Source organism: Calliopsis andreniformis, chromosome 9 (assembly GCF_051401765.1).
Source record: "Calliopsis andreniformis isolate RMS-2024a chromosome 9, iyCalAndr_principal, whole genome shotgun sequence".
Classification (NCBI taxonomy): Eukaryota; Metazoa; Arthropoda; class Insecta; order Hymenoptera; family Andrenidae; genus Calliopsis; species Calliopsis andreniformis.
The window spans coordinates 6011734-6039428 of NC_135070.1; the positions used below are offsets into that span (position 1 = coordinate 6011734).

Consider the following 27695-nt stretch of genomic DNA (forward strand, 5'->3'; position numbering starts at 1 on the left):
AGTTGTTCAAGGTATTTTCAAACTTTCAAGAGATCAAATTTTTCAAGGTTCTCAATTTTAAAAAATTCAAGTTTTGTATGTTCATATCTCGTGATTTATTACCCACATACGTTAAGAATGATAAAAGGTCATTAAAAGCTGCACGTTGCATTTTGAAAGCTCCACCCGAATGCAAAAAATATTAACTGTATGCAAACTATCCCTTCTGTTGAATTTACCCTGTACATAGTCGGCCAGAAATATTGTTTACAATTATTATCACAAGTGCATTGTCAATTTTGACCACCCGTGCACCATTTCAATCAATCCAATTAACTGTACAAGCGACATATTTGCATTACCGCCGCAGAGTATTTGTTGACCAATTGCACGCTCAGCTAAAAAATATTTCGCGTTACTACCCTCCATCCTGTCGCTCGATTTAATCAAGCGTGTGCAGTCCAGCTTGTCAGCAATGGCGTAAAATATTTTTCAGTCTACTGTGCAGCGTGATGAGTATAATCATAGCAGACGTGGGGTCACGAGGGACAGAGACGAGCGACGATTACGTAATTCCGTAATTCCCTGGACCTCGCGTGAGACTATTCTTCTATTTTAAATTTCAGCCAGGATCTGCTGACGGTATGCAGAGAACTGAACCTCGAGAATTCGGTGGAGGAGTTGATGAGGGAATTAGGAGCGGACGAGCACGGTCGCATTTCCTATCAAGAGTTCCTCAGGCGTCGGCTGGCTCTGCGACCGGAAATCGAGGCTCTCAGGTCCGGCAAGCACCGAACTAGTCCGCATCACACTCACACGCCGGAATATTTACCCACCAGCAGCGATAACAGCCTCGGTAAGCTCTCTGGACCTAACGATTCACTTCGTCGACAGCAGCCACTTTCGAGCATCGAATTTCCCACTAAGAAATCCTTCACTGTCTGCCTATCGTAGAGGAGAATCTTTCACTGTCTCTTTATCGCGAAAAGTTTTGCTCTATTTTTTCCAACTTTTTTCTTTTTCTATCCAATTTTCCTAGATAGCACACGATATCGTGAAGATGTCCATTTCATGCCTGAGCGTCTTACGACATAATTTGGATGTCTTGAAAATATCCAACAGCGTACGTCTTAAAGACTTGCGAAATTTACGCCCATAAGATGTCTTAAAGTCACACTACATGGACGTGTCAAAGATGTCTATTTTTTGTCTGAACGTTTTATACATATAATTTGGGCATCTTTAAGACCTGCCCTAATTTGTAACATCAGACGTTTCGGAGACGTCTTTTGGATATTTTTAGGACTTTACTGAATATCTTTAAGACGTCTCTGTGCTATATAAGCTGGGATGTTCAGCTATTGAATAACTTGTACAGGAGATAATTCTGTCACATTTAGTAACTCTTAATAATTGGAGTATAGTTACAGATATTTCTTGCCTGTTCAGGAACCGTATCGGGCCGACATGAGAGTTGGGAGTTTGATAGCGGAGCAAGGGACCTCTCTCCGGAACCTCACACCCTTCAGAAGCTAGTGGAAGCTGCCGCAGGAGGCACTGGGAATATGTTGGACTTGGCGAATAAGGTAAGTCTTAGATTATCATGATATATGTTTTCTTGGTATGTGTTCAATTTTTAATATTAGAGGATTTATAAGTACGAAGGACCACATTTCTGAGATGGATCTACACGTCTATTTCTTGTCAAAACTGAAGTCATGAGAATAATATTAATTTTCTTTCAAATCAAATTTGGAGAACTTTCATTGATATACAGAAATATTTTACATATCTGCAGTGGTCATTCTTACATTTCCTCACCAACTCACAGAGCATTTTGACCTGAAAGTTTAATGCACAGTCTTGCTGACTTAAGAAAATGTAGAAGATAAAGAACATATACTGAGGAAACTCTGCAATATACATACAGAGTGTTCAACAAGGGTGGGACCAAACTTATGCCACGTGTTACTCAGGTCAAATAGGTGAAAAAAGTAATGAAAAAATTATAAAAAATTATATCTTTCTAATAAAGCATTTTCAGACATAAGTTCACATGAACTTTTCTCACGTATTTGACCTTAGTAGCACGCAGTATAGGTTTTGTCCCAAACTTTTGAGACATCCTGTATAATACAGAGTTTTCTTCGCTAATCTCGACAGTGGTCGAACGAATCTGAAAAGTAAGCCAACCTACTGTAAAATTAGAACACTGTTTCATTGTACTCGTGAATGCTAATTTCTTGCCTGAGTCGTGTTGCGTTGAATAAACGAGACAAGCGCCTATGCGGGAAGACAAGGTTTCAAAGGGATTCGCGTTATAGAGTCGTGGCGCAGCGTGAAACTGCCAAGTGAAAATTGCCCCTCATAGACCGGCCACTTGCTCCTTTTAGTCTTCTCCTCACGCCCACGTGTCCTTATTCTTAGCCACTCGGTGGATACCTCTTTATCTCGATTCCACGGATGGACAATTTCTTTGGTAGCTATAATTAGCGTCCCGGTTGGTTGAACTGATTGTTTTGTGGCTGAAAACCACTCGTTCCTTCGGGATAAGACGCTCGGAATACCGTGAATCGTTAAAAACGTCCCACTTACAGATAAATCGATATCCTCAACGACCTCGCCCCCATTGTTTGTCCCCTGGGTTACAGCACCCTCGTAGATTTTGTGTTTGGAGTCTGGCAGGTTGATCAGCCCTTTTCTGACTTTATTCTGTTAATGAGAGGATGAGATCTACTTATTATATTAAAGTAGAATGCAGTTTCTATTTTGGTCCGCTTGTAATGGAATAAAATAATTTTTTGGCGTCGCTTCAAGTTTCAAGAAATTTTAATAGTGTCTGTCTGGTCACTGACTTTATCTACTTTAAAGTAAAAGAACTCCATTTGCAGGAATTCTACATCATACTTTGATATGTGTACTCCTAAATTTGTTGATAAACGAAGCCTAATGTCATACAATTTTATTCTCCATCTTCCATGTATTTCTTTCTGTAGAATTTATAATGACTTTAGAATAATATCTACCCTATGGAAGATATCGAATGCAGACTAAATAGTTGGAAAGGGGCGACCTATTTTCGCAGGCTTAGCTTCGAATAAATTTCACTACATTCTTTCGCGACCTGAAACGCATTCGAGCAAGATGAGAGGGATTTTCGAGTCGTGATCGCGAACTGGGGGTGAAAGGGAAATAAAAGTCGGTCGAATTCCAAAGCGGCAAAGAATTATCGCAGGAAAGAGGCGAGGAAAAGAAAGAGAAGAAAACCACGAAGTATGGCACACGGCATTTATTACCTATAAATAACCATTATTACGTAGTGCATTACCGTGCCGAAAAAGCAGCAAAGCAAGGGCGAAGCTTCAGATGGCTGCGGGGCTGCGAGACCCGAGGCGAAGTTCGTACTCTGGCAAGCATCAGAGACCTCCGTTTGGCTCGCCGATTAAATGAAACTAAAATTCGCATAGCCAGCGGCCACTGGTCGCTTGTGTGCTCGCTAATGACTAGTTGGACTTTTGAGGATTCCGAGGGACAGTTAGCGTTTGGTTCAGCTGAGTTCTTTCACCCTTGAAGATCCAGTTTGCTGCGAAAGCTTGAGAGATGAAAATGAGACATCAGCTCAGAAGCTACAGGTTTTATTGTTAGACACACCAGTAGTGGGCAAAAGAAACTTTACAATTTTACTTTAAGGTAAATGTTGCAGTAACTAAACAGTAACGCTAATTTTATTTAATTTTAAGTTTAAGTTTTAATATAAAGTAGGTGACTCCAATTTCACCATGCTAATGTTGTATAAATTAAAGCGTATAATATTTGTAAATGCATATGTAGTGAAGGTATTGAATGTTTCATAAAGCTTAGTGTCTTATCTAACATATACCATAAATTATTATCCATGAAAGAGGTTTTAATTATAGTTTAGAACAAAATACTAAAAGGCTGTATTGGAAAACTTTGCTAACTTAGTCTAAGAGAATTTATTTTCAGAGCTTACTAGTCAGACTGAAAGAATTGTCTGCCCTAGTACCAAAATTGCATACAAAAGAAGTCTTATTAAACAGAAAGCTTTGTGTAAGTCATCTTGAACTCCTGGTGATCAAGTCGTGTTTTAAACAAATGTTTATTATTCACTTTTTGTTGAAACGCTGTAAAACAAAGTTCATTGTCTCTACAAATTTTACACTAATATTATTTTTCGATTTTAATTATGATCTAATTTAAGAATACTGGCGAAATTGGGGTCACCTACTTTATTTAATAAAAAACAAAAAAGGTATCATAAAATGGTATACTTAGCTATTGGGATGCAATTCAAGTATCAGGACATGCATCTTTAGGTTGCCCACTTACTAGGACACTTGTCTTCTTAAGCAACCGAATATTGAAACATTTCCCTCACTCTCTTCTAGCCCAGTTAAACAAAAAACATTCTCCACAAAAATCTCAAACCCTTCTCTCATTTTCCCAGAATACTCAAATGCTTCACACCACAGAAGCTTCTTCATCAAACCGCTCTCTCTCCACTCGGCGAAAGTAAACGATCGTATCACGACCAAGCACCGCGGAGCCCTTTACCTTTCGGAAAAGCGAGCTGGTATCGTCCAAAAGTCACGCAGTAGCGGGGTCTCAGCGGGGCGACAGGAAGCCTTGAAGAGCAGCTGCGGCCCGTGTAGCCCGCGAAAGTAGAAATTCAAACGACTCGTTCGAATTACCTTCCTTACTATCCGCTATCTTCTCTGCCGCGAATTTGCATGATCACGCGCGCAAGAGTCGGCTCCTTCGAGCCAGATAATCATCTGTCTCCTCTTCCCGCGCGGGCCAAACCGCGGCGAGAGGTGAGAAGAAGGGCTGGGCGAATTTCCATCGACTTTTCGCGCGCGCTGCTCTGCAACCTGTCGGGAACGATCTCACGGACGTTAACCTGCCGAGCCACCGGAATTTCCATGGAAATGGAACACGGTGCAGCGGGAGGTGTCGACGGTGCTGGGCAAACGTAGCGTTGTCGTTAATTCTCCTCGCTATCTGGCAGAAATCAGGCAGCGCGGGGCGGAAACGCGTAACGGCGCGATCGAAGTCGCGGCGGAAATTAATTCGCGCGCGTGGCGCCAGCGAGACCCCATCGTGCTCGTTGAACATTTTCATCCCGATCGTGGAGCGAATGGTGAAGCGATATGGTGGCGAAGACACGGGATAATCGGGTATTTGCATAATGTAGGCTTCTGTATGCATCGTTGAAATTAGTGAACGAATTCGTTGCTTCGCGGGCGTAATAAGGCGCAGGAGGCAGATTGGGGACGATTTGGGTGAAGGCAAAGGTGTGTTTCTTGACTTTAGCGTGGTAGGTAATTTTGCGGGATTTATGTCTGTGGTTTGGTGTAGCAGCCAATGTACTTGTACGAGAAGCTGTAGTGCAGTTGTTCTAGTTTGGAAACGCGTCGTTAGGCTAAGGATATTTATGCAGATTCATAGTTTTTAGGATTAATTAAAGAAATTTAGTTTATTCTTTAAATATTATAACGTATATTTTTCCTACTTCGTGATATTTGTAGATTTTTCTGTAGATATCTTTTACATACATTAAAATGCTATGGAAATGCATAAAAGTCTGCAGTCTAGCCAGTGCATACAATTTAATGAGGATACACAATTCTGATCAGTACCAACTTTATCATCGTTAGACTAGACTTTTATGCACTTCAGGAAATTTTAAATGTGGAAATATTATAGAACGTATACATAATACATTTTACATAGTATATAAAAATATCTAAAATATAAAATATATAATACAAATTATACATAATACTAGTAGAGTAAAAAGAATTTTTCTTTAGGTTCCATTTCGTTAACTGTATTTAAGAAAATGTGAATTTACATAAATCTGTAATTCAATTATCATCATCCAATTCTAACGCTCAGTTCCTTGCACTCAACGAGGACATTTCTTTTGAATGCGCCAAGTAATATTCCAGTTTCTTAGATTTTTTTATACCAAGCTCGACCAAGTCCCATCGTAATCTTTTCTGGCCTCAGAAGCAATCCTTCGCAGCCTCGAATCTATATTTCGCGTGTTCCCAGCCTGCAGCAGGTCGAAACTCGCGGTCAACTACGAAATGCACTTTACGGCTGCGGCGGTAACGGTAACAAACGACTTTAGAGGTCGTAGCTTCCAGCGCGCTTTAACTCCCGACTAAATCTCGGAGTTCGTCTCGTTCTAACGCGCAGTCTGCAAGAAAGTTCTCGCGACTAGGAAGCCACATCGCGGAATCGATCTTGGCAGAATCATATCCTCGAGGTTGGTTGGTAATCGACGGTGTTACTCCCTCGCCTCTATTTCCGATTCATCCGCAAAAATCTTCGATGCTGAGACCCTCACGGCTGACCCACTTCCTGTGTCGCAACGGCCTCTCTTATCGTAGCGTGTTCTGGAGGACGTACTTACTTGGAACCAGGGCTTGAAAAGGTTCCAAAAATAAATTAAGGGCTGTTATATAAAGGTTCTAAGTGAAACAGTCATGGAGAATCGAAACGATGTCATAACTGTTAAGGGTGAAAACGGGTCTTCTCGGTATCTATTCTGAAACGTTTCTGAAATGGTTCCTTATCAGTTTTATATTATTTCTAAAACTGTTCTACATAGGTCTTATCGGACTCATCCACACCAGTTTCTACTACTCAGTGCCTCAAATTCACTCCAAGACTCTTGAAGCAAAGATCCCACCCATTTGCATATTAATATCTTTCCTCCGTGGAACCATAACCAAAATCAATATCCACTAGAATCATTTTCCTCCACAACAGTTATAGCATCATTTCAATTCTTTATTCCCCGATTCAAGAACCAGAACCTCTATTGTAACCATTTTCAACCCCTTGGGAATCGCGAGCTGGTTGCAGGCTCCTGGACAGATTTCATCGAAGGGTGGAACTATGCGAATTTTTTGGTTCGCCGAGGCACTTACGTGACCACGTGACTCGAGATAAACCGAACATGGCTTATTAGAGATACGACGGATTGAATTGAGCAGCACGATTATGGTGTGCTGCGCGGCCGTTATCGTGGCCGCGCGATGCAGGTCGCGGGCAAGGATTCGACCAGGAACAATAGCTTATCGAACGTGTAATCTTATATCGTGCGGGTATCGTCCCAGGCTAGCTGATAACTTTTACGATACGCTATTCGGGTCGGATCGATCGATAACTCTTCCCAGGAAAACGTCCTCCGTTGTCGTGACATGGGGAGGAAACCTTGCTGTATCGTTCTTGTCTCATCTAGACAATTGTTTCGGTGGTTGCCTGTGCATGCTTGAGTCCACTATCGGAACTATATATTCGCTTTTTTCTTATCGTCGTCGCTTGAAATTGTAACATGCCTTACGCGTAGAGGGTCGTCCACTTGACCTCGCGCTTCTCATATCGTAGTTCGTGGTATTTTATGATGTTTGTCTTGTACTATGAGAAACATTTGTCTTGTACTATGAGAATATGAGTTTTCTCTTATAATCCAAGTGCAGATAGTATTTTTGGTAGAATTTCAATTTCTGTATTTAATCTTATCTGTTTTAAGGTTTATCTGTTGTTGTTACAGTTCCACTCCTTTTCCATGAAATTTCAAAGATAAAGATTCGAAGGAAAGTCTGGGAAATGTGTAATTTTGTTTGTGTCATTTTTTTTATTCGCAGCATTCAAGCCTCCCAAGAGGTTTATCTGCTGTACATTATACATATAAAAATACAAATTGTTCCAAATTTATACATTCAATTCACATTTCTTAAGAAATGACAAAATACAGAAAAACGTCGTAATATTAGGTTTGACAAGTAGCGATGTTATACTGGTTGATTCGTATATTCTGAGTTTTTTCAGTTGTTCGCGAAGACCAATTCTTTGAGAACTATAGCGCAGACAATACCAAACCACCTAATCAATATTCTGACTATCACAACCACATGGTCAGCCGGGATCGTCTATTAATGCAACCCGTGCAAGGGATGCAGCAAGATTGTAATTGCTTGTGTCATTAAGATTTAAATATTTGATACGTGAAATTTCAAGTATTTGAATTCTATTTAAAAATTGAAAAGTAACGATAACTTGAGCTCAAAATCCTAACCATTTGAAGGTTCAAATACTTTTATCCATGTATCTTAAAGAATTTACAGATTCTATTAAACATTCGTTCATTCTATTCAATAAACAAACTTCATTCTATTAAACATTGAATTCGGTCATTCCTTCAGTGCTCTGAACTTACGCAAAAGCTGCTAATCCAAGGGTTACCGAATCTCATCCGTCCGCTACCTTGGGTGACTTTTCTAATCCAGCCTCGATTTTCCAGCTTGCGGGAAATTAATTTGCAACGTTTCCACGTTGAGCCCTGACCATTATCGATCTGCAGGGAAGTTGAAGCACGTGGAAGACTGTAATCCCAGTCTACGACGCGGGCCATCGCGCAGCCAGTAATTGCCAATAAAAATCTGTCTCGTTTCATCGGAACAGACATCCAATATCGCGTACGAGACGTTTCCTGCGAGCGGGAGGAGCCGATGCTTTGCCTGGCCGATGTTTTTCTAGGGCAGAATGATCGTTACTTTCTATCGCGACGGTCCGCCTTTCTTCCCCGGATATTTACTTCCGGCCTGTCTTCTGCCTCGAGAATTTCGTCCCTGTCGGCGTCTGCGAGCCTCGGAGCGAATTCTTCGGCCAGGCTGAGCAAGACGCAATAAAGCCTGCATGCACGTTGCGCGTGGCCACACCGATACGTCAGCACACGAGTACTCGACATCCTCGCAATTAACTGGGATCTTATTTCTGTATTAACGCCTCGTAACTGCCATTTATCGAACGATTTCTGACCGTACAATTTGGCTTTAAAGACGCTGTACACGTAGTCCATCTTTTATGTTCTACATTCAGCCACAACTCTGCGCATTTTCTTTTCCTATTTGAATGCAAACGTAGAAAGCGAGATCAAGGTCGTTGGAAAGTTAGTCTGTGTTGCTTGTGTAAAGATGAGGAAGGCTCGAAGCACGAATAGACTTTTGCCTTGAACTGTTTGAACAAGAGGAATTTAAATCTACTATTCTTGTACAGTTTTCTAAGATCCTCATCGTTTCTCGTTGGTTTTCACTCGGTGGACTAGCGCGTTAATTGAGAAATTAGCGAAGTTAATTAAGAAGCCATACCCCGTCGGCTTGACCCCCTAATTGCAACACAGTCACTGCCTGCGCGTTTACCATTCCTCCCTCTGCCGTCCTTTTCTCCTCTACTTTTATCCATTCCGCGCGCTGAATTCCTGCTATCGCTCAAAGTTTTTCCTCGATTCCTCGACGAATCGCATAGTTTAAAAAAGTTTCCAGTTTTCTCTCATCCCTTGCCTCGTCTGACGTGGAAATCGATATTGCGGCATTGTCTGGTTTTAGAAATTTTAAGAGGCTTTTCTCGTGAAGATAATGACAGTTGTTCTCTGTGCTTTTACATTTTACAAAATTTCCTTTGCTGGATTACAGAAATCTTTTTAAGTCTGAGAGTTGCTTTCTAAAATTTTGTTATTCCTGTTTTTCCTATTCATTTCGAAATTCGAAATCTCTTCAAATTAGAATATTCTACAATTAAATACAAAGATGTAAATGGTACTCTGTTCTAAATTATGGAACCTGATAAGGTCCCATAGGAAAATAGAAGAAAACGTAAAATTCTGGTTCGAGAAACGATCGATAAATATGAAATCTGGTCCCCAAGAAAAAGTTCACCATTTTTCCTATCACGTTTATCACTTCAACTCGTCGAGCTGCATCTTAAATAATTTCCTCCATTTGTGTATCTGTAAATGCCAGAGTGTTTAGTGTTTTTATTTAAATAGCCCATAAATTCCAGCAACTCCTCTCGCACGGAAAGTCACAGATGCTCGTCTTTGAATCAACAGCTGCTTTTCGAAAGCAACTGCGTACCGTTACACTGGTTCGCGTATTATGGCTAGACAAATATTACGCGCTGGCGAACAGGTGTGGCCCGAGAGAGTTGCACGCGCGCGCGCCATTAAAGGACAGTTCCCGCTCGCGCGACAACGCGCCGACGATTGAGTAATTTTTCTAAAACGCCAACTAGTTTGTACTTTACACTCGTCCCCTCTCGGAGCTCCTCGCAATTAAACAGCCTCGCGAAATTCCTCGAGGCTCCTCTCTGCCCATAGAATCCTCGGTCGCAATCTCGCCGCGTTCCTCAGTAATTATGTCAGGTACAAGTTCCACGTCGTTTGACTTTAAACGGCGATCACTCTCCGTCTGTTAATGGAATCGTTTCGACGCAATCGCGCCCCTATTCCTGTAATCGAACAGAGTCATTAGTCGGCAGCCCAGTGATTTTCACACTTCCTGCCAATAAATAACGCCCTACCGATACCAGGGTCGTGCAATAAACACAGCCTCCACGCGACTTTGTATCGATAAGGAGACTCGCGAACGCTTCTCCGCCGATCATAAATTGTCCCGCAGCTGAATCGGAGTCGCGTAACGCGTATAAATCAAGACGCGCTCGCAGAATGAACCTATGGAGGATCCTCGTACCACGTACGAGTGCATTGTTGGGAGGGCTGCTGAGGAGAAATGGTTAATGTTGGAGTGCTTATATTTGGACCTTTCACTCTGGGTTATGGACACAGGTGGGAGAATTTTGCTGATCCACTAATCACCGTCGTCTTATTTGACCCAAATGCACAGCGAATATTCAGAAATATAATAGGGTCTTTGACTACAGAGGAGAGGGAATTTAAAGGGTGAGTTATACTTAAAGAGGTAGTTAAAGAGTACTTAAAGAGGGGGTTGTTAAAAGTGTAAACTCATCTGAAATTTCACAAATTGAGTGGCATCATTCAGTAACGATCAGGCTATAGAGAACAGTGTTTATTATAGTTACTATCCGGATCCAGAGTCATAAAATCTCGACGTAGTCTATACAGGAGTATAGAGTGTTGTATAGTGTTGTACAACAGGTGTCAGAAATTTTAAACGGTGATTCGTTTCAGAGTTAATAGGCGTTGCAAAAACGTCTAGAATTTCCGTGAAATGTGTCTAACTTGGGACTTATTCTATTTCCGGTCTGCAGTAGCCAGGTCAGAGATAGCGAAATTAGTAGAGTAAGACTTGAGTCAGACACATTTCACTCGTATAATGTTTTAGGTCTTTTTTCAACAATTAAATCGCAATCGGAACTTGAAATGTAATTTCTTCTTATTTTAGCTTGTAAAATCACATCTTAATATTTCTGCATCCTGTCGTCGGATACTCTGTATAAGACCAGTGGCTTCTTAGATTACGTCCATGGCAATAAATTATAGCTTTCTATGAAGGCCTAAGATAAATGACCCAATAACCAACCATATCCTGGTATTGAACTTCAGCGCTAATTTTATTTAATTTTAAGTTTAAATTCCAATATATTTAATTTGATGCGTATGATATATACGCGGTTGTACATCAAATTAATGTTGTACAACTAGTTAGTTTTTAAACAAAACTTTGTTATAACTATAAGAAGACGCTTGGTTGATGGTTCCTCAATAGAGTTCGAAAGAGATCTAACGTCGTTGCGTAAAACTTCAGCAAAGCTGCACTATAGTTAAAAACTATTAGTTGAAGACGTTGTAGGCAGATTGGCTAAAAAAACCTTCTATTGGTGGAGTCATAACAAGAATAGACGGTGACAATAATAATATATGCAGTTAGAAATTTTTACGGTGAAGGAGAAAGTGAACTAACAGATTTCTGGACATCATTACAGAACTTGCGCTTTCTAAAACTTGTTCCCTCAACATCTAGGGTGCAGTTGTCCAACAATCCTGTACTCTTGTCTAAATTTATGGCCACTTAGAAAGCCTTTGACTCTGACAACACGCTAAGCTAACAATAGCTAGGATGTGACAAATCTCGTACACGACATAATTAAAAACAAAAAATAGTATTACACAATAGTGTACTCAGCTAATGGGACATCATAATTCAAATATTGCGACATACATTTTTAGGTTGTTCACATTCTACAACACTTGACAATCCTAAGTATTCGGGTACTGAAACATTTACGTTATAATTAACACTTAATCAACCGAATGGGGTGATCTCCCATTACCTGTGACACTCGCGATTAGCTAAGTGTTACCAAATAAATTCTCAAACTCAGTCTCATTACCCTTAATTTTCTTCTTATTTCGACGTTGAAAATCATCCCTCAAATTTCCTCTCTCCTAACCAACCACCCTCTGCATCCTAACATTCCCATTTTCCTAGTCCCCCTAAAATGTGATTGAAGAAAAGCTCAGCCGATTTCTTCGAACGCGGAATTCTTTTCACGCGGCGTGCTCGAATCGCGTTCCACGCGATGCAGCAGGAGCAACCGTATTACTGGTATCAGCCACGCGATATTTGCTGCCGGTCTAGCGTGTCAGGGAGCAGCGTCATCGCGCTTCGGAGCGAGCGAGAGAGGATCGGAGCTTTCGATGCAGCGAGCCGCGAGATCGGCGCCGCTCGGCGCCGCTCGGACGCCCTCGGCCGCCACTTGGCGAAATGCGCCAGGGGTGTGGGTGAATCGGTGGCTCAGTCCGTCAGCGAGCGTTACAGCCGGCGTAGCGGTCGCCTCGTCGTTCCGAACCGATCTCTCGAGCGCACCACCGGTGTATCGCGGCTCGTCGCGCGCCTGGCGGAGCGTTCGCGCCTCGCGTGACCGCGGATTCCGCGACGAGAACGGAGGACGTAACGCGCGACGATCGGTAGACCGAGCACCTGTCCAACGTGTGGTGAAACAGTATCCTTTCTGTCCTGTCGTCGAGGTTGGACAGTGGAAACCGTGGAAGGGTGGAAATCGTTGCGACGCAATAGCTGGTAGGCCAAGCAAAGCGTTCTCCACTGTTCAGGATTCGGTTCGCCGTACCTGGGGAAGCGATCGATCGATGGATCGCAGGATGACGTCGCGTGACTCGCGATACTATTCCTCGCGACGATCGAGGATTGCAGGGACGATTGAAATTGGCGCAGACTGGTTCGCGTGTATGTAGGGCACAGGGAAGACGACCGACTTGTCGCGGGGACAATCGATGTAAAAGCAATTACGAGGACGATGTGGATTGCGCTGCAGCGTATACCGCAGCTCGCTGTCTTTCGTGTTTTCTCTCGGGGTCGCGTCCCTCTTCGCTTTCTGAAGCGTGTAGCCTCGTCGTTACTCCCTGTTTGCGCGAAATTCTTTCTCCGATAATAGGAGATCCTCGCCGATTGGCCCTTGTAAATGCACCGACGATGTAAGCTGTCTTTTCGCTCCTCTGCTTCGTCTCGGCTCCACTCCACAGGCAATTTATTGGCATATCGCTGATTCTCCCGCGGCAGTTTGATTGGACGCTGTTCGATATTATCAGTTTGCTGGTACGTCGACGATCGGTGTTCGATATCGCTGGTTTGTCGTAGCGTGTAAGCTATTAGCACGGTCACGCCCGTGAGCCGTGAAAAACGAGGCAGTCGCTCGACCGTTCCGTGGAACTTGTTCCCTTCGAGTTCGTTAATTATTGTACGCGAATGGGTGCATAAATTGAAAATAATAATAGGATGCTCTCTGGAGGTGTCCTTCTTATCATGGTGATAAGCTCTATTGGAGAGCTGTATAAGAAAAGCGGGACTTCGTCGTGTAAATCTTTCCTAGTTTCGAGTTGAGGCTAAGCAAGAAAGTAATGCTGCGTGAGTATAAATAATTGGACAGTCTTTAGTACTGAAATGGGTAGAGATAGTCGAAATGACTGGTAGGACTTATTAGGTCATATGAAGAGTTAATGAATTCTAAAGTAATTTTGGAACGAAATCTGTGGATGAAAATAGTAGGTATTTATAAATTGAGATGAAACGATTCTATTTATGCAACTTCGAGAATCAATTATTCATTCGTTCATAATCTACGTATTCAGCATAGGAGAAACAGAAATCCATTTTCACACATATCAATTTCATTATTTCTGACTACTATCCATCTTTCTTATTTATTATTTCTTTATTCTTCTCGCAAGAGGCAATCTAATGCTCCTAAAAAGCACACCCTGGCGCGTTTTTATTCGAACCATGCCGCAGTCGGATTAAGAACACACTCAGAGCATGCCCCACTAAATCTAATATTGCCACCAGATATTGACCCTAGACATTTCGCAGAGCCAAGACCGACAAACTCTAAAGCACTCTGCGGAAATCTCGCTTCGTCTAAGGAGTTTCCACAGGCACCATAAAAATTCAAGCGAATACGCGAACCTGGAAACAGGACGCGTTGCATCCGCGCTCTCCTATCAACGCCCATTCGTTAGATCGTTCGCGAGCATAACCTTGCAATACGAAGAATGCAGCGTACGAGTTCCCATTTAACACATTCACTACCACCATTTAAGGAAAAAGTCGTTACCACAACTCACATTTCAAATTTTACCTTGATCTCCATCACAGATACATGTGTCGCTAATTATGAAAGTGATCAAAGTCAAAAAACCAGGGAAGCTGAATTTATCACTTATTTCGTACTGTAAATCGAAGCAACACAAAATAAGTCATAAATTCAATTTTTTAAATTATTGACTTAGACTACATTCATAAATATCAGCACACATACATTATCGACTGAAAGCATAGGACACACCCACGCAGTTAACAAATCAGTACAAATTACTTTACTTGCTAGAAGTTGAATACATAACAAGAAAGACATAACAATAAAAACGTTAGTCCCCATTAGATAACAGAATAGAGAGTCATAAAAAGTCAGCTAGTCCCATACTTTTGACCGATAGCCAGCAGTGTATGTGACGCTGGGTCCCAGACAGCACTTACAGTATCGTTTGTGTGCGACACGTGGCGGTGAACGTGTTAAAAATCTGTGACTGCAACACTACCACCGACTGGAGCGCATCCACGCACACGTTACTCATCCCCTCGTACGTCTCCCCTGGTGCGCGAACTTCGCTGGCTCTCCTCCAAAAAGCTGCAGTCCATGGCGGGCGCACTTTAGGGAAACAATACGATTCATTTAATTTCCATTAAATCCGCGTCCCGCTGTCCGAGGAGTCCGCGACGCCCAGTCAGTCCGCGTCCGCCTCACGCTCCGTCTGGCTAGAGCAACGCCGCGACTACTGCCGCATCTTGGCCCGAATCGCCGAAAAATCGAGCTCCCGAGAGCAACCGGCTGGCTCGCTAACCCGAATCCGTTTATCTCCGATTCGTTGCCCTTCGCTCTTCGAGAGACTCGCCGGTGGCGAACGTGAGGGGAATCCTTCTGAGGAAATCGAGGACGCGCTAGGTGATGGACTGGGAATTACTACCCCGATTTGCATCGTTATTACTGTCTGGGGAGGCGAAATGGATTAGTCGAAAGTTGTGTTGTTAAGAATGCAGCTATTTTGGTGGTTACAAGGTAACACTGGCTTTGAATCGATCGTGAAAATTGGCGGAGATGTACAAGGTGTTCGGGGGGTACAAAGGGGTGCTGGTATTGGGTGAAAATTGAGTCGAAGGTGTAGGAAAATTGAATTTGAATCATGAATTATAGTTCAGTGTAATTTCGTGGGAACGCTAGATTCTTTTAGCCTCAGTGTACATCGGATGAGAGGAACTTACGTAGTCTGATCACTGACTTTATCTACTGTAAAATAGAAGAGAACTTAATCTTAGGAATATTGAGTTTCCAGCTGTCGCACAAACTTTTGAATATTGAACTTAAACACTGTGTAGAATAGTACATTTTTTCGGAATTTTATGAAAAGAAAATAACTCAGGTATAATATCTTCTAAGTTACAAGTTCGAGAACCCTCTCTAATATTTCTGGAATCAACCATCAAGTCACCGAAAATTCGCAAATTTTTATATTATTTCTATATAATTTCTATATATAATTTCTATATATAGAAATATTATTTCTATATAATAAAAATTATATAAATTTTTATATAATTTCCATATTATCGACTTAACTTTTTATGTAGAATCGTCACCCTCCATCATGTCGTAGCCTAAGGTATACGTGACAGCTAATGTTTACCACGTGTTGCCGGGGATGCGCGACGCGTTTGCATGCGACCTGAACGACCGATGGCCGCACTTATCTAATCGTTCCCTCAGTCGAGCGTGTCAGGTCTGCGTAAATCAACGACGCACCGTTTTCTTAGTGGACATTTGCGAGATTGACTATCGACTGAATTGGGTCGCTTTTATGTATCATACATGATACGTTTTAGAATGTTAGAACATTATTTCTTCGGTGTAGACCATTTGCACACTAACGAGTTTATAGCGATAGCTTAATTTACATTTGTCGTAGTCCACCTTAATTTTGACGAGGATGTCAGTGACAATGTACGCAGATAACACTTTCACGCTTCAAATAAATTCAATTTATATTGAATACAGTGAGGAATATATAGGGTGGACCACGAAACGTGATCATCTTAGATTGTCTTGTTGTTTAAGATGATTGTACCACATTTTTTGTCAACCCTTTTTCTCAGAGGATTCAATGTCTCCTTCAGTTTTTTACAAGTAAATGTATAATTTTTTTACATCCTTCTTTCAAGCACAAGCATAACAAATGTCTTTTTCTTCATCTGAACCAAAGAAGCATTAAAAAAATATCATTTACCTTAATCGAAAGAATATTCGAAATTGTGACCACTAGCTGCAAGACAGAATAAACTCATGTAATCGGTTAAGAAATCACTGCTTGATCTGCAATGTTCTGTCGCATATCTTCTGGCGTTGTTGGAGGTCCTTAAGAATTCTGGAAAAAAAGGGTTGACAAAAAATTTGGTACAATCATTTTAAAGCTCTCCTTGAACCATGTTAGGCATAAAAATTTCCGATCGAACAGCTACCAGCAGAATAATCTAAGCTGATCACGTTTCGTGGTTCACCCTCTATAATAGGAACATAACAAGGCAGTACCATATTTAATTTTCGCTCGGGTAATCGCGTTTTTTGCTCGTTGGATCACCCAGAGGTGGTTCATTTAGCGACTAGAGTATCTGAAAGAATTCCATTGCATTCTAGGTTACGTTATTCACCAAGTTTAAACGATCCTTCCACGCAATGCCCTCTCGACCATAACGTTGCCTTCCACGGCTGACTTTAGCGCACCTGTACACTGGTTCTGCGTGTCTAACAACGCCTGAATATTCAGACCGCCGCGAGACGTTATCCTACTTGCCTCGTTCTTTGTTTCCAGCCTTGCATATTCATTCAAGGTATTAGCGTAATCACCAACCTGCTCCATTCATCATTCTCGCCTAACCTCCTCTCTCAATTTTTCCACCCGCGTTTCTCTTCGCCGCATCTCTCTGCCCTCTGCAACGCTGTGCCCCTCGCCTCGTCCTTTTGTTCCTCTCGGCCGAGCAAGAAGAAAAATCGTCGGGCGCATTCCGGGGCAACAATTTCAGGGATCGGTAACGAGTTTAACGAACTGACTTCCTCGCGAAGCATCCCTTCCGCGTTCCTGCTGTTCTAGCTGGATCAGCACGCTACCCACCCCAGCCGTTTCTCGCGGAGAAAAACTCCTCGGTTGGATGAATCGCGATCTTGGACAGGGGGGGATTGAGCGGTCGAAACACCTTTTTACAGGAACAGATTGACCGTTCATCACGTATTCTGTAATTAAGCGTACGAGTGCCTCGGATGAGTACTGGGTGATTCAGAGCTGGCGGCCTGAGTGGGCTGGTAAGGGACGATGGAAGAAGTACTTTGAGAGTACTACAATGGGATACTAAAAGCTGTTTGAAAAGTAAGACAGGGAAATATATAGAATTACATTTTTTGGAATGATTTCTTTTTATTTTGCTGAATTTTAAGTTGAAATTGAGAGATACAGTTATTTATTTATTCGATGAAAGATTCATTTTTTACAGTTAATAGTACTGTTAAAGTTAGTAATTACTGAAATAACTTATTGTAGAAACTTTTTTGGCGTAATTACTAATATTATTCATTAAAAAATGGTTTACATGTCAGGATAGTAGCTTACAAATAAAATATAACTTGGTATAAGGTTATTATTATTTAATTGATCTAAAAATTAATTATCTAAATTTACTTAATTAATTATGTACATAATTATCATTACATAGGATCTGAATAGAATAGTATACATGCGTTTATTATTAATATTTTTTTGTTAACATTCTAGTAATACAAAGAATAATATTAACGAGACAAAGATTCTAATTCCATTTAAAATTACATCTAAAACATTAATAAAAAATAACAATCGTTAAGTAAAACAATTCGTAAAAATAGCTTTAGGTTTCTAAAAATTTCAAAAACTTTTATCCAAATATTTATTAATAAAAATATCATTAATTATGGTATTTTTAATAATACTGAATTCATAACTCAAAATTCGTTTCTTTGTGGGTTATCACATCAATGCAAAATAGGGTCCAGTTATCATGAGTCACCAGTAGCTTATGCGGCACGAAACATATTAACCATTGTAAGCACTGTAGGTTTGTGCGTATTCAGCCCCACCTCCTATTAAACAAGTAATGACAGTATTTTATACAAATTCTCCGGCATACTTTGTAAGTAAAGATAAAGCGGATAATGTTGGCGAGCTGTGGAATATCGTTTCGAAACGATGTAGATAAATGTTAACGCGCATAACTTGGTTTCTAGAAAATGCGGAATGGAGAAGCTAGATTGCACGCAGTCTGCTTCCTGCGTAAGTAGTGAGTGGTCAGTAGGCTCATTTACAATTTCTCTTTTCTTTTCAATTATAGGACTTCCATAAGTTTTATGTGCTTGCTTATAGGCAAAAACGTAGGCAGGATGTTCGACAGCATATATCAGAAATTTTAACAGATGATTCTATATATCAAAACAAAACGAAAATAAAAAGTAATGAACTTACATTTGTGACTTCATTTCGAAGTTACGTTCTATAAACTATGTCTGACGAGGAGTTATATTTTACTGTCACTGATACGTCTAACTTGGCTACTGCACGTCGGTAGTAGAATAAGTCCTAAGTCAGACATATTCACGCGAAGTTCTAGCGTTCTTGCAACAATTATTAAATTTTCGTTTTACTTTAACTAATAGAATCATACTTTGTAATTTCTGACATTTATTATCGAATACTGAAGTATACGTTCAAAATATTTTTTCACTGCTCCTCGACGCCTATTAAATATCCCATAACGCTGAATGGCCCCATTCGTGGACCACACACAGACCTCAATAAATAAAGATGCCGAAGTACTTAAACATACTTAATACCTAAGAATTTCAATTTCAACGCCTAAAAGCCTCGTCAACTGAAATTTTAAAATACAGAATCGTCTTCGGAAATTGTTTCCACGGATCTAAGAGTCTGCATCCTTTCGTTTCACTTTTCAATCAATTTCTACCGAGAACTCTCGTAAAAAAAAAAAAACGCTCTTCCGGTGGAACACCGCCGCAGAGTGCGCTAACACCAAGTGACATTTACGGTTTAACGGCGTTTCGTAAATCGCCGCGCGACGATTAACTCGTAAATTAATACGTGAAATTGCCCTGGCTTTCAGCTAGCGCGCTCCCTCCGCTCGGCCACCTCGGTAATGATCGTGAACAGACGTTTAATGGTATTATTACAAAGCGTCAAAAGGTGTGCGCCAGGCGTGTTTATACGGTGCGCGGAAAAAAAATTCAGTCGTAAAAGGGACAGGATAAGGGAGGAGGGATCGCATCGACACGCCGCGAGAAGCGCCGCGGACTCACCTCGCGTTTCTATGCTTTTAAACGAACTTTATTGCCCGTGATTGTAACCTGAATTACTCGACCGCGATAGAAGTTAACAGACGTCCACGCGGGAAAGTGTATGTAGAATACATAGTTCTCGGTGGTTCTCTCGTGCTTCGGTCGTGATTATTAACCTACGGTGATACTCTAAGCCTGGAAATTGAAAATGAAACATTTGAGAGAGGAATTCTCGCAGGGTCTATTAAAATTCTTTCTTTGGAGATATGCAGTTCGTAGAAAATTATCGTCTATTTCATACAGCTTTGCAGTCCTTTTTTAATGCCAAGTCTAATTATTTGCTATATTTATTGGTTTCTAGTTTTTACTCTGTTGGCGAACGTGGGACTATGAAAAAGTAAAGATACCTACATAGTGATGAGTTTCCAGTTAAAACTTGTCGTATCCTAAGGATTAACGCTTGATTTATGAGTTCATAAATTTAGCTCGTAACTCGTATACTTGGTATGATACATAGCTAATATTTGCCCTGACTTCTATAGACCCTCTATAAACCCCAGAGAGTATACTCCAAGATATACTGGTTCTGTAGAGCTTAAATTAGATCCACAAGATTTCCTGTATAAGTGAAATGTAGCTAATACATGTTCTACTTTGAAGTCTATCTACCGCGTTATCGCGTCGATGACTCTAATTTTTTAACCACGTGAAAGATCTAATACACCGCTCGTTACGTCAGGAAAATTCGTGGTATAAAACCAACGGTACAAAGCAACTCTCTCAGCTCGAACCACTGAACAAAATTTCCTTTTCTGTGCTGGAGGTTGCGTAAACAAAGCCCCATTGTGTTATCGCGGCCGCATCAGTGACAGCTGCAGGGTGCAGGTCCAATCGGTCCCCGAAGGGTTAATAAACGCGGAGTTTTCAGTTACTCGTGGATCCCCGTGCAACAACTGGCGCCAGCGAATTTAGCCTCGCCTGGCTTTGCGCGTGCGTTGACGCGCGTGTGCTAATTACTCGTACGATATCCACCCACGCGGTCTATTGCACCCGCGGTTCGCTAGCACCCTGACCTACGATCCCTCGCGCATGAATCACCCGCCAATTGTGGCGGGTATTTCGACGCTGTGAAAAGAATCACAGAAACTACAATAAAGTCTCTCGTATCTGAGCTAACAGGAAAACATATGGATTTTTTATTTCTTTAAATTATATGCAGAGTGGTCTATTTAAATAAGACCACCTAAATATCTTATCCAATTGTGATGGTACAAGAAATATTTTTTGAATGGTATCAGGGGACCAATATACCGCAGAGAATGTTTTTTTTTGAAAGTCATTTCTTCTAAATTTTAAGATACCTTTTAAATTGCGTATAGAATACTTGTTGTATAATTACAATTGAAGGAGATGTGTATGTGGACTCATTTAAGTGGACATCTCTGTATACTAGATGGACCAGCTAAATATCCCCTAAATATTTTTACTTTTGTGTGAAAGAATTTCTCAGGACAAAGTTGCAGTATTTCAAAGAGTTTTAATATACTAATTATAATAAATATAATTTAATATAAATAGTATAATGGCAGAAAGAACTTTTTCCCAAGGTTAGATTTTAACAGAACTTCGAAGTGTAGGGTAATTATCAGAACGTATTTCCTGACTAATATTCTGATCTCCTTTCGCTGGCAGTTTCCGCGACAGAGTGCACAATGCTTTCCCCTCTCCGGCCCGACAAATCTCCTTAGTTATTATCTCCTCATCTGAGCTCTGTTTATAAACGCATCTCAGACAGCCTAGCGATCCTCAAGGAAACGAGCAAACTCATCTATGAAATAGATGAATGGGTGGCTTTATACTAACAAGAACTTGTTAACTTTCAGATAACGTACTGTTTTACATTCATGTTCAGAGTCAGCGGACTGAGGGTCACTTTTACTCAGCGTTCGCCATCTGAGGGTTAAAACTCGTTTACAAAATTTATCGATATTTTCTTAAATGGATACGTATACTTCTTTCTAAAATATTTAAAACCGAAAATACTTGAGCTTTCCCAAAGATTCACGCGGCACAATGAAAATACTGTTATCAAAAACGACTCAAAGACCACCCATCGTCCACACAAGACAGCAATTACTCATTATCCTCGGCCTATCGAAGCAGCACTTCCTACGTTTAAGGCTCGCGGCTAATTAATAATCAAGATAGAAATCTGATCGCGTCAACGCGTGAGTCAACGCGACAAATTTGCAGCGGCCATGCGTAGCGATCGTGGCGAGGAAAGAAAGAGAAAGGGCGGCGGCGATAAAAGGGGGAAAGGGTGGCTGTTGTGCGTCAGCATAATGTAAATGTCCCCGGATACGCAGCGACGATAGGCGACGATAAGCTAATCCATTGAAGTAACGCGCAGCTGTTAAAACTCGTTGCCCTTAAAACGCCTCGTTCGCTTTCACTCTTTACTCGTTAACCGTTTTTCACGGTGTTTGGACGCCGCTGTGCCTTAATGGATCAAGGGGCCGCGCAAGGGACCGAGGCGTTCGCTGTTTGATCTAGGCAATGTGCTGTGAGCGATCTGCCTTTCAGTCCTGGCGCACGGGCTACATTTTGCGCGACGAAGGCTTTCGTCCACTCGCAAGGCCGCAAAAAAGTAACGACGTCGATATTTCGTGGCGGTCATTCGCCTGGCTCCATGCGCTTTCTCCGCGACGCGATTAATAAGGACTACTCGACCGTGTAGACGAAAAGGAAAACGATCTTGGTTGCGATCTTGTCGGCGTGTATCGTTTCCAGCGCGATCGAACGCTGTCGATAGTCGCGACGGGATTTTCTGCATAGTTGACAGCTGGAAATTGATATGGAAATGTGAGCGCAATTTCTCTTTGGTCTCGCGGGTTATTGATTGTGCGGTCGGTGCCGCTGTTTGGTCTTCTTTGAATTAAATAGAAAATAGTTTTTTCGCCAGACTCTCGACATTTATTTCATGTCGGATTAAAGGAAAAATACTGGTGAATTTGTGTGGGAAATTTTTTATTTTATTAGCGATCTAAAGATAGATATAATTTGGCTTAAAGATGTATGAAATAGAGGAGAGACTGGGATCGAAAGTAACAGAAGTCAGAATTAATATGTTAAATAATTCAAAATCTATCGCAGGTTTTATCGCAAATTTTGTATATACGATGCAAAATTAAAATTAATTGAAACACACATATCCATGTGTATTTTAACAGTATCCATTTAAGAGCATGACAAACATTTTTGTTGTAAGTGTAATAGTTTCTGCATAATTGTCGTTCAAGGTCAAATTGTTACTTTTGACCCCAGTCTCCCTTATTTAGTGAATTTAATCTGACACGCTCACTCACATCTTCAACGCAGAACTACTAAGCTACCCTTTCGTATATTCACCTTGCGAGCACATCTCGTTATAAGCTCATTGTCAGTGGGTTTTAAAACCGTAATGAAGAAATATTGTACACTCGGCAATCCTCACCATTGCCTTTTTACTGCGAATTGGGATTAACTTTCGGAATATCAACGAAACTCAGCAATCGTTTCCATATCTGCGCGATATTCTCAATGGTAATCGTTTCCTTGCCGCTTTGATCGCACTGACCCCGCATAAAAACTAATTGCAGCTGGTATTAAGGGCCTCGTTACGTCCAGGTCGAGATCCCTTGCCCTTTCCGCAGCGTTCATAATTGCTGGTCGAGCAATTAATTTATTTCACGGCGCGGTTGCACCGCTCGTTTCGCGACGCGTCCTTTACGGACCCGCGATGTCTCGCTGAGAATCGATAGACTCCTGCTAGAGCAATTACGCGCCTCGGATCAAGTTTACGCCAGATATGGCAATGGGAGTCCTCTCACGTCCATTAAAGTGGGATAACTCACGTTAACCTATGGATCGTGACAATTTGTCGATAACTACCGTAGAAATTCCTTCTCCTATAAGATCGGTTTCTTCCAACCGCTATTTCCTTTCGCGCTGGCCCTCTCTATTTTATGGATTACCACTTATGTTAGTCGAGTAGCGGGGTACACGATTAAATAGCGTCTATTTACTCTGAGAGCGTTTGAGAATTTCATCGACCTCGTTTCTGATCATTCTTAAGCTGCGTCCTTATTGAAGCAATAGGGAGAGACTTTATGTTGAGGTTCCATGTGTCTTGAATTAGTTGCCAAATGTTTCTCATGGTTGCTTCGCCTTAAGGTCAAGTATTCAATTATAAATTGAAAATTAAAACAACATCTAAATACTTCCCCTGGTTATACTGCTATAATATGGATAAAATATTGCTGTAGTATAGTTTCTACAGTTTGGTTTATGTTGAACACTGTTTGGAACACGCACGACGATAACAGATAACAAGAAATTCCTCATTGTCGATTCAGTGAAGACACAGATTTAAGATGGGTCTACATTATATGTTGTATAATAAAGTTATATAACTTTTTAGAAAACAAAAAAGAGACATGTGTATGACATCTCCCTTTTTTGTGTTCTAAAAAGTGTTCTTTTTTATATGTAACATGTAGTGTAGACCCACCTTTAAACCGCAGGTATATAAGTATAAAAACTTTTAATTTGAACCAGGTTTGCTAAATTTCGATAAAAGTGAGATAAACGTTAATTATTTTTTCTATTAACCCTTTTAGTTATCGAGGACCCTTTTAGATATCTCGCCACTATAATGTTGCTTGGTCGACGCTATCGACGAGATATCTCGCGTCACAACTTTCGTTATTCGGTGCTATGGTCGAGACATTTTGTTTTGCAGTGCTATGGACGAGATATTATTGGATACCCGCAAATATTAAAATGCACAAGTTTAGACTTAAACTAAATAATGTATTTCAACTAGTACAACAGTTAAAAATGACGATAACCAAGGAGACGTGTAATCGAGAGAAGCTTTGAGTACCAAAAATCGTCATCTTACAATTTTCCGAGTTCTTATATACTAATAATTTAGATGGTGAGATGAGAACTTTAACCCTTGGTTTAGTCACTATAGTTTGGACTTTAATTAGAAAATATGTACAAATAGAATTTTCAGTTGTTTTGACTATAATTTCCTATCGTAGTTGATCTTTATGATTCAGAACTGTATAATCTTAAATGGTTTTCCACGAAATATCTTATCGTGTTTGTCATGTGTGATTCAGGACTAAGATTAGTCATCCAACAATATTTCGTTTCATAATTTCTATTTTGCGGTGCTATGAATGAAATATTTTGTGCCTATTTTTCAATGTCCATCCTTCAGTGTCTATCTTCTTTAAAATTTCATCTCCTAAATCAAAATACACGAGATATTTCATTCGTGAGACAGAAAAACAGAAATTGCGACGCGAGATATATCCATAGCACTAAATAACGAAAGTTGGGACGCGAAATATCTCGTCCATAACGTCGATCAAGCAACATTATGGTGACGAGATATCTCGTCCATAGTTTTGTACAAGCGACACTGCGGCAGCGAAATATCTCGTCTATTCTAACAAAAGAGTTAATCGTGCTTTGGTTTCTATGACAGTGGATTTGTTGTAATGGAGTTACTGCTTAATCTTTTGTAAAATCTGTCGGCGTTTTCAAATAAATACACAGTGTAGAGATTTATACGCAGTGTCTCGTTCGCGAAAACATCTCTAGTGAAATTAGATGGGAATCCTGGCGCCATCCCTTTCAATTGTGTTTGAACGATAAACGCACGCTCGAAGAACTTTACGCGGCTGTTGCTCCACGAATTTACCACCGACGAAACTGTTCTCTCGGCGACGCAAAACCCGGAAGTACGAGTACGATATCCAGTCGGTGTGAAAAATGATGCGAGCGTATTCCTCTAAGGAACTTGCATTAAACAAAATGGTATGCACTTGCAGCGGTTCTCAATTCATCTGAGTCGGACTTATGGCGAAGATAATGAGAGTTGAATTTGGGATCCTATGCAGAATCGATTCTTAACTCGTTTAACAGCTCTTTAAAGAAAAGTACTGAAGTATTCTCTCAGATTTAGTGTTATTTAGTAAACGTTGCTTCAAGTAGAAAGGGTAAGCAATGGTAGAAAAGTTGTAAGCAATAGTAGGAAAATAGCTCATTATAATAGAATTTGATCTTCTTTAATTCCATTAAAAAAATCCAAATTCATAAAATTTTGGCGATATTAGTCTCAGGTCTAAATAGGTTAAGTAAGGTACCGTGGAGGACTCAGTTGTTGATCAGAACCCTATTCTTGATCAGTTTAGTATTTAAATACATATATGAAATTTATTTTGATAAAAGTTTGTTCCTAAAAAGTGGTAAATAATTGTTATCTATTCTGATATTTATATGTAAAATTTAATAGCTGGTAACGAAACATAATTTGAGTGAACAGCCATTATTCCTATTACATATTTTACTTTAAGAACTAAATTATGATTTAATTACTATCATTTTCGTACCTTTTTCAATCAAAAAATGAAGATGATATATGGATTTATATGAATAACAAATAAGTTTTTGAATTTGATGAGTCTTTTCGTGAATATGTTAGGAAAACCATGCTTCTTACTTTTAAGTGATCAGAAACTGGATATTTAATGATACTTTCTTTTGCTTTATATGAGAAAAATGGTCATACAGATCCTGCAAATGTCTTGCAAGTAGATTCAAGTAGGGTAGATTTTTGTAGGATCTGTTATACATCTTTGTAAAATTCACAAAGGTGCTTGACTACAGTAAGAGCAGGTTCGTTAAATCTACAAAATCGGTTCTGCAGAATTTTATCAAACTCAGACCTCTTAGAGTACTTTTATAAATTCTGTAAGAGACTTTAGCAACTTCAGCTTAATATTTTTCCTACTATATGTGCGAAACATGTAACATTGCATTATACTTGTGGATATCCAGCTTAATGCAATATCCTTTGCACATAGGGCTTCATTTATATTTCTTAGTTATTAGTATGAAGCTTTTTTCTTCCTCTCTCGAGTTCCCAAAGAAAGACGAAAAATACAGGAATATCACGCATGGTTTACGTTATTATTCTCAAAGGAAGACAGCGTAATCGGATCACGCGACGGCTGCCGCTTAGACGCCGAAACGCATCGTTGAAAAGCTAACGAACAGCCGTGGGGAGAACATCGAAGGCCAACGTTGACCGGGCCACTAATGACAGGTTAACGAGCAGCCGGAATGCCGCGCTCGTTAAACACGTTGAAAATGTAAAAAAAAATCCCTCAACCGACAAATCTCACGCCATTAAGCGTTCAGCACCGGTGCTCGAGCTTTTCCACGATTTCGACATCGGAATCACTGTCGGCTGCTCGCTGAAGAACGAGCGAACGGTGGCACGTGCCAAAGCGGAAAAACTCCCCAGCTATCGTACGAATTATAATTAGTGACTGCGATTTTCTCGTTTCACGCTCTAAATTGGAATCTCGTCCAGAGGGAACATTTTTCGCGCTTTAAGTTCACGCGAGCACCGTAATCGCCCGATATTATTTACGCCCCTTATTACGCTATCTTTTCCTCGTACTCCTTTGAAACCTCTCTGCGCCTCATCCAATCTGCGATGATCAATTACCCAACGACTCGCTCGAACCGTTAATCCAGTCAAGACGTAGAGGAAACCCAGCTCGATTGCTCTACCGTTCGCTGCGATATCGTTCCACATCCTCGCCAGTGACTCCCTGGACGCGTTACATCGCGGAACTATCCGTGACGAAGGATCACGATTCGCGAGAAAGAATTCGAAGTTTCTCTTCTGTTTCTGCGAAGACAGAACAAAGTAGAGTGAAGGACCTTAGAGAAGGGATATTGTCGTTCGCGCAGGTGAAATGATCATCTGAATCGTTGATATAGAGGAAGTGTGCAAGGTGTAAAGGACACGAAGAACGATATTGACCACGTTCGCGGGACGACATGAAAGACACGGTCGTGCAGAAGAATTGAGAAGCAGCAGAGACAAGGTGGCGGGATTCACGGTGGCCGTGAAC

At 40.8% G+C, this 27695-nt stretch overlaps 2 protein-coding genes across 3 annotated transcripts in view; both read left to right on the forward strand.

The window, feature by feature from the left end:
- The window catches only part of LOC143184164 (colorectal mutant cancer protein), a 68317-nt gene that overhangs the window by 20022 nt on the left and 20600 nt on the right, over positions 1-27695 (forward strand). For both annotated transcript variants that reach the window (XM_076386201.1, XM_076386202.1), the window contains exons 2-3: positions 606-835; positions 1429-1565. In XM_076386201.1, the coding sequence (XP_076242316.1) occupies positions 606-835; positions 1429-1565 (367 nt within the window). The remainder of the gene's footprint in view (positions 1-605; positions 836-1428; positions 1566-27695) is intronic.
- On the forward strand, positions 12086-27676 carry LOC143184122 (uncharacterized). Its single transcript, XM_076386136.1, has 4 exons — positions 12086-12090; positions 12157-12237; positions 12286-12854; positions 27383-27676. The coding sequence occupies exons 1-4, from the start codon at positions 12086-12088 to the stop codon at positions 27538-27540; spliced, it is 813 nt and encodes a 270-aa protein (XP_076242251.1). The 3' UTR covers positions 27541-27676.

Coding starts and splice junctions, on each gene's coding strand:
- LOC143184122 (XM_076386136.1), top strand. Junction 12,238..12,285: donor CTCCTAACCAACCACCCTCT/GCATCCTAACAT, acceptor ATGTGATTGAAG/AAAAGCTCAGCCGATTTCTT. Junction 12,855..27,382: donor TCGTTGCGACGCAATAGCTG/GTAGGCCAAGCA, acceptor CATCCTCGCCAG/TGACTCCCTGGACGCGTTAC.